Genomic DNA, 12,013 nt, shown 5'->3' on the forward strand with positions numbered 1-12,013 from the left:
ATATATATACACACACACACACGTTTCAGCATGGTTTCAGAAAGTGGTATCATGTAAAAAGATATTAATAAGAACAGAAGACCATGTTCTATTCATAATCCAGCATAGGTCCATTACATATGGACCATTTATCACCAAGGAGCTGGGAGCTACCATTCAGGTCTCCCCACACCAAGCCTTCACTCTGTAGAGCAGACATTGGACTGCTAGAGTTTTCAACAAAGACAACAGCAAAGAATTTATTCTTTCTTTTGAGAAGAAGAATAAGACTAAATAAATATGCAGACTATTACTATAGTGACTATTACTATCATGTAATAATAATTTTATATAGCTATGCTTTGAATATAGTATGAGATGTACAGAAAGTAGAGAAAGCTTTTTCTTTCTGACAAAGTCCCATTTCTAATAATATACTTTGTTTATCCAAAGGCTGTTTTAGGACTTTCTAGAGTCAAGATAAGTCTATCATCACTACATTCAAATGTGGGATACTATACTATAATTAAATTCACACTTTTTCTTATTCATTCTGAACATTAATGATGTAAGCTCTCAGGCCACATCAGGTTCTCCTGTTCAGTGGCACCTTGCATCCACATGGTGGCTAACTACCATTGTTAACTCCAGTTCCAGATGATCTGATTCCCTCTTCTGGCCTCTGTGGGCATTGCATACAAATGGTGCACTTCATATATGCAGACAAAATACTCATACATATAAAACAAAAAATAATAAAATAACGAATAGATGTTTTCTCTGGGTATAAGTGACTTTTTCAAAACTGTCCTGGTGTCTTATCCTTTACTTGTTCCTGTATGAAATGCACATAAACTAATTGTGTGCGTCCATTTTTGTACATAGATTATATCCTTACGAAGTTAGAACATTCATACATTTTGTGTTTCATCATGTACAGCACAAGTTTAGTATTTGCAAATAAGTTCAAGGCATCTTTACATTTAGTTTGTTAAAAATAATGTTAATAGTCTACCTTGTTTTGATTTTTCATTTTATTATTAATTCACTACTTTCTTCTAACATTTCTCCCATGAAAACAACTGTAAAACATGTGGTGGTTTGAAAAAGAAATGTTCCCCAGAGGCTCATGTATTTGAACACTTAGCTCCCAGTTGGTGGCTCTGTTTCAGGGGGGTATGGAACCTCTAAGAGGTGCAGCCTGCTGGAGGAAGTATGTCACTGGGGGCAAGCTTTGAGAGTTTATAGCTGGTCCCACTAGAAATCATAACTATAGTTATATGCACTATTTATTATGAAAATAAATTTATGCTGGAAAAATAATATTTTAACGTTGATTATAAAAAGATGTTTTTAGACAAATGTTACTGACTGAATTCCTTGCCCTATTTATAAAGCATCATGTGAATTTCAATAATGAAAAACCTCAAGATGAATGAAATGTAAAAGGTAAGACATTTAAATTCATAGGAAGCTTCATTATATTAAGTAAATGATGATTCAATATAAATATAGAAGATGTTAGTAAGTTTGTCAGTGAATTGTACAAAAAATAGTTGCTGAGAAATTCACTATTACTGAGATTGTGAAATAAAGCGTGTACTGTAAGACAGCTGAAAGTGGTGTCTGAAATAGTAAGTAGCTTCTGCTTAGAAAGTCAGAAGAAAGTGTTTTGAACATAAAAGCCCCATTTATTAATTCCTCCAAATTTTCAACAGATCAGAGACAAAGAATATGCTAATTACATTTTATGTGCGCTAATGTAGTATTAATATCAAAACCTGAGAAATCTATTTATAAGATAACATTAAGAAATACTAGCCATGTATGTTCCTATATACCTGCAATCTCAGCACTTGGGAGGAGACAGGGTAGCATGAGTGTGAGGCCAGACCGGGTTCCACAAGTTCAAGGTCAGCAGGGCTACAAAGAGACTTTGTGTCAAAAACACTAAGAGACAGTGATGCAGCACAGTGACAGAATGCTTGCCTAAAGAGTGCAAGAAAAGGAAACATAAGTAGCCAGCATATCGACAAATGGGCAAGTGTAAGATGAATGTTACAACACTGCTGAGAGAAGCTGAAGAGTCTCTGGCAGATGGAGAGACCTGCTCAGGGGCTAAAAGGTTCAATGTTGCTAAAAGATCACGTGGTTTATAATATCTGGTTTCAAGGCTTGAAGGTGTCATCTGCATAATCCAAATCATGATATACCATAGATCTAAATATAAGAGCAAACACTATAAAACATATAGAAGAAAACATTTTAGACACTTTGGGCTACACAAGATTTCCTTAGTAAGGCAAAGAACACGGATTAAGAAAAAGTCAATAAATTGAACTTTATTACAAATGAAGACTTTTAGCTAGGCATGGTGGCACATGACTTTAATCCCAGCACTTGGGATTCAAGCCTAGCCTGGTCTACATGGTGAGTTCCAGGTCAGCTGGGGCTACAGGGAGACCCTGTGTCAAAAAGACCTAAATAAATAAATAAATAAAAAGTAGACTATGGCTTTTCAATTATAGAAATTTAGATGGAGATGAATACTTCTGTCACTGGATGATGCTCCTGTGTAGGACAGGTTGTTTGCTGCCTCCCTTCTGCTTGGTATACCCCAGGAAGAAAAGTAACACCCAAGAATATATGGAGCCATCCTTAAAGGTTCTGTGGGACGTCAAAGGGCCTCTGGTGAGAGCTACTGATTTGGTTAACACTTTGCCAGACAGGATGGATGACAAGTAAACCTACAACCTGTGACAACAAAATGTACTGAATGTAAAAGTTTGATAAAATTATAAAATACGAAGATATTAGAAGAACATAACACCAGCACTGTAATGTTTTGGTTACTATGGTTTCATAGTAAACTTCAAATTAGAAAATCTGTTACTTTGAGTTTTGCTCTTTTTGTTCAAGATTATTTTGTGTGTTCAGGGACTTCCATGATTTCATATATATTTTAGGATTTTCTGTTTCAAAAATATCTTGGGAATGCTGATAGGGGATTGTGCTGAATCCATAGATCACTTGGGATAGGCTGAGCATTTTAACAATATTAATTATTCCAACCCATGAGCATGGAGTCTTGCCTTTCATTTCTGTTGTCTTCAATTTCCTTCATTGTTTGCAATTCAAAACAAGAATTTATAAAACTTATTTGACTATAAGAATGATGCCTTAGTTTCCTAATAATAATTACATAATAATTTTATTAATGATATTGTAAAGATAATATTCTTTATAAGATTGGCAATGAAAATTCATTTTAAATCAATCAATCACCAGTCAATTAATTTCCATTGCATGATACAGTGGTCTACTTCTGGATGTACAGTCCCCTCAACTATTCACATAAGCATATACACAAGGATTCTGGACACAGCATTTTAATTAAGATTTATAAAATATGGAAATTCTATCTTTACTTTTTTGAAGAACCTCCATACTGATTTCCAGTCTTCATTCCTACCATCAGTGTATAAGGACTCATCTTTCCCCATGTCCTTAACAGCAAAATCTAGTTTCCATCTCTCCTGCCCAATAGAATTTTAAAAATATTTATTATTTTTATGTGTATGAATGTATTGCATATGTATAAGGGCACCCATGTCATGCAGTGCCTGTGGAGGTCAGAAAAGGGTCAGATTCCCTGGAACAGGAGTTAGTTTTTAGCCACCATGTGGGTGCTGGGAACTGAACCTTAGGCCTCTGTAAGAGCAGCCAGTGCTCTTAACCATTGACCATCTCTCCAATCCCCAATAGAATTTTTAAAATAATAAATTTTTAATACTCATTTTAAAATTTACTTTTAAATCATAATCAGAGATATGAACCGTAAGTGGCTTCTGAATTTGAATACAATTTTGAATACTTTATTTAAAGGGAGTAAAAAAGTAGTAAAGAACAGACTTATTTCTTTAAGTAATGAACTACAGTGTTTCATTCTGATGTAGCAACTTTGTAGCAATTACTAATGAAAATTAAAAGAAACTGGTAGCCTTAAATTGTTGATAGCCTTTCTAAGAAGTAAGTGTAAAGACAGAATAAAATAAAACATTTCTATACTTTTACATGAAGGACATTATTTAAAACATTTACACTTATATGCAAAGTAAGTCATATTTCATCTAAAACATCATCAATTCATTCAAACCTTTACATGATATATAATTTTTAATTATGTGCAACAAATTCTGAAAGGATCCTATACAAAATCATCTAAGCATTATTAAAACCCAAACTAGAATGACACATGAAATATAACCAAAATTTAGGATACCATTTTACCCCTTCTATCACAATACAGATAACTTTAGTTTATAAAGCCACAGTATAGGCAACATGAAGTTTTTCATGATGTCTCTTGACAAATGGTACCATTGCCGACCTCAATGAATTCCTAAGGCATCTGAAAATGGCAATTTATTTGCCAGTTCCAAAACAAATAGTTCTATTTACTCAAAGGCACAGTCTCCAGTAAATGGCTGAAAGTTTACTTTCTCTCTGTGCCGGAGCAGCAGCCATCTGACAGTCCCCCTGTAATCCCAAGTAATGCTTTTGTAAGTCTGGGCTCAGAGTCACTCTTGCATCTGTGTCTCCAGTACATTACCCAGAGTGCTCTTGGTCTAGTCTACCTGAAAGAATTCAAGTAACTAAGTTGGGATCACTCCACTAGTATTTGCTAATTAGCCAATAAATGTCTGTCTTTACTTTCTGACAGAACATAAACTTGGTCTGAAGAGCAGGTTTCTTGTTGGATCGCCTTCCTGTGAGACTAGGATGCTGTAATACTTGGTATGTGTTTAATGAAATAACATAATGAAAAAAGAATGACAAACCACTTAAAGAACAAAACCTAAAAAGAGCATCTTCAGCTAAGGAAACAGCTCATTTTGGGTGGCACATGAAGAAATAACTTGACCACATTAGACATTTCAAAGCTGACACCAGGTAGAACTGCTTCTTCCTCCCCATTGCCCATAACTGGGCTTCTTTCACATAGAGGAGGAGGACGGCAGAGCTGCTGAAAATCTTGGTCCTGTAAGAAACATTTTTTCCTTCATTTTATTATTATACAAATAGAGAGCTGGAAAGTAAGAAAAATCACCCATTTAATCTTATTACTTTAATTAATATAGTTTCCTACATTTAGCCCCTCAACAGTATAAGCAAACTTTTTGGTTCAGTTTGATGTGTCATAGCGATACACTTTTCTATCTGGTTTTAAAATTCAATTTTATAAATTACAAAAAACCCTGCTTATCAGTGAGGAACTTCTTTCTTCAATGTGCTATAAGCATCTCAAGAGGGAAGGGTGAGGTGTGTATTTTTTACGTTTCTTTCCCAATGCTAATCTCAAGGGATGGAGCCAGATCCCCAGGTCCGAATCCACTGGACTAAGACCATCCTGCAGGGGGCTTGTGGCTTCAAAGGTGTGCCAGGCACCTGCAAACCACTCTCCCCATTCCGCACCCCTGACTTGCTGCTGTCTTCATTCATTTCCAACTCGTTTTCTTGTATTTCTTCTTTTTTGCTTCCTGGTGGTCCAGAGACGACTCTTTAGCATAAATTCCTCATTTCTATCATTGTTGAAAATTTTATCATGACCTTAGTACTGTGTATAAAAATCTCAACAGCAGCTGAATTCTTGTGTTTCTAGTATGTTTAGACTTTCAGGATCATTTTCCTTCAAGTGGATCTCTTGTGGATTGCACATAGATGTTTTTATACAGTCCTTTATTTTCACATTAATTTTATTTTATCCCTCTGTGTAGTTTTGGTCCTGAGTTCATGGTTGAAGAACCCATAAAGTAAGTATACATATTTGCACACCAAAAGTCTAGTTCTGCATTTATTAATTCCAGAGTCCTTTCTAATTCCCAGAACTCTGTGCAGACTGGCTCTCTGACCTGAATGAAAATGTCAGAATGAGCAAATGTCAAACTGTAGCATGTGGAAAGAATCCACCATTCAGTGGGGCTGGAGTCTCCCTGGCCTCCGAAGGAGCATCAAATCTCAGTTGCTGCATGTTTTGCCGATGTGCACCTGCTGTTCCGTATTTGGCACAGACTACCTGGACAGACATCTCTCTGGTCAATAAGAAACGAACACAGTCCCTTCTTCTTTAGCCACCTTACCATTACTACCAATCAATCCAGAGGTTGTTCCCATCTGGAATGAGATTTTAATTGCCCCACTTGCTTTTCCTAGATCCCTGTGTTGGCTGCAGACAGCGCTGAAGGAACAATTCAGAAGAGCACAGACAATGACACTTTCAAAGTTAGGCTCCCTGCCGCTTTCTTCTTTCGTTTGCAGATCATACTTACCCTGCACCCTTTCCAAAGTCATTATTGCTTTAAATTATGCTAGTTTTCTAGATATCGGTTGACAGTCATATTTTTAAATTGTCAAAGCCATCTTTCAAAGAATGAGGTGCAGGTCATTATACATTTTTATTCCTAGTACAGGTTCACATAGATATTTTTTTTTTCTTTTAAAAGGAACAACCAGGATTTGTTGCCCACCCCTGCCCACAGTGAAAGAACTTGCCACTAAGAATTCTGAATGTGAACCTGGAGTGGTGGTGGCGCAAGAGATTGACGCCAGTCTGGTTGTCATAGTGAGTTCTATGCCAGCTGGGGCTACAAGGAGACCCTGTCTCAAAATTAAACAAACAAACAATAATGAACGGGATGTAGTAAGGAAATACAAGCAGAATTTTAAACAATTGACATAGAAAAAGTATTCATCTTTTTTTAAAAGGATTTTTAAAAACTGACACGAACACCTAGAAGCTAGCTTATGAAGTGTTACATTAAGCTGCGGGATCCCAATGGATAAAACAGTTACTTCTAGGTAAACTTCAAATGGTGTGGAGTGAAAGCTGTGCGGAATGTACCGAGTAGGTCACCTACCACAGGGGACAGTATAAGAATGAGAATACATAGTCAGTGCTGGGGTGGTGAAGGAGGGGAGAGAGGGAGAAACGGGAGGGGATTGACCACTAATTTTTCAACTTTAAAATGGTTTTATCAGTGGCAGATAAGGACAGAACTCTCCTTTATTTCTGGAACCTGATTAGGACTGTAGACCTTCTAAAAGCTTTGAAGAAAGTTCTGGAAAGAAATTGACCAGTGTGAAGCATGTGACACATGCATATTTGATGCAAACTAAACAATGCACGTGCACATATGTGAACACATGTTATAAGAAGCAAAACAAAGTAGCACTTGATTTCTCATTAGTTTATCCATGTTGGGTTTCTGAATGTTTATCATTTTTCTCAAGATGAACTCTCAATGTTGCCACATTCTTGCCAGGTCACTTACGATAGAAGAGGACCAGGTTCAACACCCAGGAATCTGGATGCACACACTGAAACTGATGACCAATTCAGTCTCCTATGTCCTAATTCTCACATTCTGACAGAACTGACATTTTGATTCTAGGGAGAAGAGAATCCTGGCTGCAGTCTTCATATTCAAATCAAAATGGGAAAATCAAACAAGCTTATTTAACTAGTGTGAATTGATATCTGACAAAGATTTATGTCTCTGAGTAATGAACATTTGGCTTAAAATACTCACTTGGATTATTAGGTGATTTCAAATGATTCAATTTCACCCTATCCTTTGTTTGAAACACATTAAAAACATGAATTGAAAGGGGTAGATTTGGAAATAAATGGCCCTAGTAGTGCTATCAAACATGTGACCCACAGGAAAACTGCTTCCTTTGAAATCTACTGGAGAAAGTTCTGGATAAAGAGATGCTGCATGCAGAAGTTGTTTAGCTGCTTAAGGGAATTTTCTTTACAGACACAGCTAAACGTTTTGCCTCTCTCAGATGTTTCCTTGACTAGGAAGCAGGCAGAGCTCCAGCTATACCTCCTATCATACTCCATGCAGGAACTGGAGAGCAACAAAGTGGGAGGAGTCCGTGTTGAGACTCCTGTGGGAAGTGGCATCTCAGAGCATCCCTTATTCACATTAGTGGACACTCCAGTGTAAGAGAGATCTTCCTGCTTGAAGTTGCTGCTGCTCTGGGCTTCCTTTCAGTTGAATGCACTCTGGTGGATGTGCTCTTGGGGAAGGCATCTTCGAAGAAATAATTACATGTGTAATGCAAGTGGACTTAAGGAGTGGTTACAGGAGTCTAGGGGCCAAGGATATTGCCTATCCACTGTCTTTTTGTCTCTGCACTTATTTTCTAATTAAATGGTGAAAATAGTATCTGCAGAATTCATTATCATTGGATCAGCAGCTTTTCTTCTGAGCACTTATCCTGAAAGGAAAAATCACATGCACAGATAAAAAAATCATGCATGTGGATGTCTATCACACTGTTCTTTGTAAAAGTAATCTAACTGTCCAAGAGAAATGGACATGTATGTCTACACATAATGAAACATGATGCAGGGAAGCATGCATGTCCATGAGCATTGTTTACCAGGATATGGTATGTCTGTTTTAAGCCTGTTTCAAACAATATGTAAAAGTTGTGCAGCAGCATCATTGTACACATAGGAAACACATCACAATTGCCATTATTAGTTGTGTTTTGATGGCATGATCACTTATGACATGATATTTTAATGTTGAACACAGAATTTTCCCAATTTTTTTCTGGTGTTCAGTATTTTCTCTAGAGACTACTTATCATCTATCATAAAAACTAAAACAAAACAAACTTTGCAAATTTTTCCTTAGTTTAGAAAATTCAATTAGGATGAAATGAAACAAGGACAGTAAAAATGTTCTTCACCTGAGTTCAAAACATGAGGAACATGAGATCAGAGTTACAGAGCTTGAAATAATATCTCATAAGAGACAAAAAGTTTGAGGTTAGTATAAGTTCAATCAGACCTGATAGTATTCATTATGTGCCTTATTGAAGGAGCTAACCTAGATCTCATAGCATCATAAAAACAACAGTGGGGGACCACTGATCTATGGACCCATCAGTCTAGTCAAAGTAGCATGCCTAGCTCTTGGCTAGACATTTTAAGTTGTCATTGCTGACCTATAGCACCTGTACAGGACAGTGTGTAGAAGGTATCTGGAAATGGCGTATCAGCATCATTAAGGAAATAGGGGATATATGGAAACCTACTATTCTATAAGCATATTTAAAGACATCATTAAAAAAGGAATCTGATTGGAGATACCCTTCATATGGATTATGCTTCTCCCAGAAGCCATAGATTATTAAACAAAAACTCTAGTGCCAGATGTGTGATATTTCCCTAAGGGTTGTTTGAGAGGCGCCAGAGCCCCCCCACCCCTGCAAATAATATAAGCTACTACCACTGCTCTTGGTTGCCTACCTGAACTTTATAGTAAGATTCTATTGATGAAGATGCCATATGCTTTGGTCACATGACAGAAAAATCAAGCTGGAACTGAGCTGGTAGCTTCTTTTCTACAGGCTAGCTTTTGTACGGTGTTACGCAGGCTGCTGGGGGAGAAAAATCATCAACAGTCTTACCCACCTATGAATCCTGTCAGCTACAATAGGATCTACCATGCAAGATGTGCCTCTGGTGCAATAGTGGCATATCATTATGGGGTAAACCAACAGTTTTTAAAATAGATTTGATGCCTGCTCCACTGGAGGGAAAATATGACTGGCTGTAAACTTGGATAAAGAGCTACAGAAGTCATGAACCCTGGCAGGGGGGCTACTACTATTGTTTTGATAAATGGTAATGTCATAAAAATATCTTATAAATACATATATTTACACCTGTAGATTATGCTGTGCTGTGCCTTGGTCAGAGAAGTTTCTTATTACAACAGGCGGTAGGTAATACAGAGACTCACAATTAGTCAAAGTGCAGAGAATGTGACAGTGGAGTGCTGAGCCATATACAGGACAACTATGTAATCTCTTCCAAGTCTCTGGGAACATGGGAGAAGAGAAGGCAGAGAGAACACTGGAGTCAGAAGATGAGGAGACACACAGCAAAAGGAGGTCTTCTGGACATGCTCAGGACCTGCTTAAGACTGGGCCTGTCAACACTTCAGCACAGATGGTGGAGGGGTCTGTGAGGTCCCACTTCTCCCTGAGGGATGACTGGAAGTTAATTGTTGCTGGGGGAGGGGCTGCCATTTTCCTTAGTGCTGTAGGCACTGCTAAGCTCCCCATGCTCCAGCAAATAACCTTCCATCCATGTTTACCAAGCAACCCCATGTACACTCAGTGGGTTACACACACAAAACAGACATGAAAACAGGAGGAAGAAGAAGGGCTACCGTGGGAGACAGTGGGGTATAAGGGCGTAATGGATGGTGAAAATGACTAAAACTTGTTCTGTAGACACATGAAACAGTGAAAAAAATGAAGAATAAAGAATTCATGGTAGAGACATGTTAATCGACATCATGTATGCAGCTTGTGGTGGAAAACATAGTTGTAGACTCTGCATGTTCAGGGAAAGAATGAGATCTGACATAAAAAAATGATATGCAGTTTAGGAGACAAGAAGACTGTGCACTTTTTGCTATGGTGCTGGTATCTGTCTCCTTTCGTCACCCTCTGAACATGAGTAGACCACTTTCCTGCTTCTCTCTTAAGGAATATTTGGATTTTATCTAAAACCAAATACTATTTTAATGAGGAGCAATTTGTTTTCTTTTTTTAATACTTTCTCTCTCTCTTTCTCTCATTTTTTCTGGGCACATGCCTTTAATCCCAGCACCCAGGAGGCAGAGGCAGATGGCTCTCTGTCAGTTCAAGGCCAGCCTGGTCTACATGGTGAGTTCTGTTAGGGTTCACATAGCCCTGCCCCCTCACCAACAGGGCCTCGGGGACCTCACAAGCACCTGAGAAAAGGGAACCAAGTTAATAAGCATCCTAGTATTTGAAGGCAAGAGAAGCAGACTTTTTCTCCCCTATTTGGCCAACACAGTAGGCTTCCCCTTTGATCTCTAAAGAGGGTGGGTTTTAACAGTCCTTCCCCCTACCTTTAAAAAATGTATCTTCCTCTCCCTGCCTTCTGCACCCCCACCAGAAGTCTCCCCTTATAAAAGACTCCAGCTCACAACCCGGGGGCAGACATATTCCCTGCCTGGAAGGGGATCTGTCCCAGTGTTCCTTTGCTAATAAACTCTATTCTGCTGGAGTTTTATCTGTGTCCTGGTGCTTTCTCCCAATCAACCGAATTCATCCATTGCCTACTTTACATATCAAGTTCCAGGTCAGCTGAGGCTACAAAGAATCCTGTCTCAAAAAACAAAGAGACATACAAATACACATAAAAAAAACCTTATTTAAAAAAAGACTACTGGCTTAAAAACAATAAAAATATGACAAAATTTTGTAAATAGTAAGTATCTTATTCAGATCCAAATTTTTGACAGTGATTGTCTGGAATCCTGCCTACTTATAGCATAAAGTATTTTCAATACACTGGCTTTTTGAATTTTAGAATAATTCTATGTTTCAGAAATTATTTGCTTCCTGTCGTATTCATTTGCCATGATGGTTTTCTCTTCATCTATTTGGAGGTTTTATTTTGATGACCTTTTGTAAGCTCCACTAAACTCTTTGAGGAACAAAGTAGGTAATGATGTGGGGATAGTCTCAATTAGGGAACTGGGAGACATAAGCTTCTCAAGGTCACATAATTTAACTAGGAAGGAAGTGTGATGGCCTAAGGTTTTCATCCCAGGTCTACACCTCTATCTCACTGCCCCTCTCACAGCTGTTTTCCTGCCTTGCATTACCACTAAGTACTAGGACATCACAACAAACACTTGGCAGGTTCTTATTAACAAATCAGTTTCTCATCATTCTGAATTCTAAGCAATCTTGTATTATGCTAATATTTGTCATCTTGACATAGATGTAATTTTTAAAGCAGCAAGAGTTGAACAAGATGTTCCACATAGTAGCATCATGGGCTTCAGACTCAAGGAGGAAAAGGCTCAGAAAGTGTCAATTATGAAACTATTTTTGTACCATCTACATGTCAGAAGCTTTTTAAAATTTACTATTTATGACTCTGTTTTCCATCTCAATATACATAAGC

General features: G+C 37.7%; 1 protein-coding gene across 8 annotated transcripts in view; it reads right to left on the reverse strand.

Annotated features, from left to right (window-relative positions):
- Tpk1 (thiamin pyrophosphokinase 1) overlaps positions 1-12,013 on the reverse strand; it is a 372,724-nt gene that overhangs the window by 31,949 nt on the left and 328,762 nt on the right. The window contains exon 10 of one of the 8 annotated variants that reach the window (XM_029557022.1): positions 4,700-5,020. The exons of the other annotated variants lie outside the window; for them this stretch is intronic. Within the exon in view, the coding sequence (XP_029412882.1) occupies positions 4,977-5,020 (44 nt within the window). The 3' untranslated portion in view covers positions 4,700-4,976. Of the gene's footprint in view, positions 1-4,699; positions 5,021-12,013 lie in introns of those variants that run through there. 8 annotated transcript variants of the gene reach the window in all.

This window comes from Nannospalax galili, unplaced genomic scaffold (assembly GCF_000622305.1).
Source record: "Nannospalax galili isolate Female #2095 unplaced genomic scaffold, S.galili_v1.0 scaffold1907, whole genome shotgun sequence".
Classification (NCBI taxonomy): Eukaryota; Metazoa; Chordata; class Mammalia; order Rodentia; family Spalacidae; genus Nannospalax; species Nannospalax galili.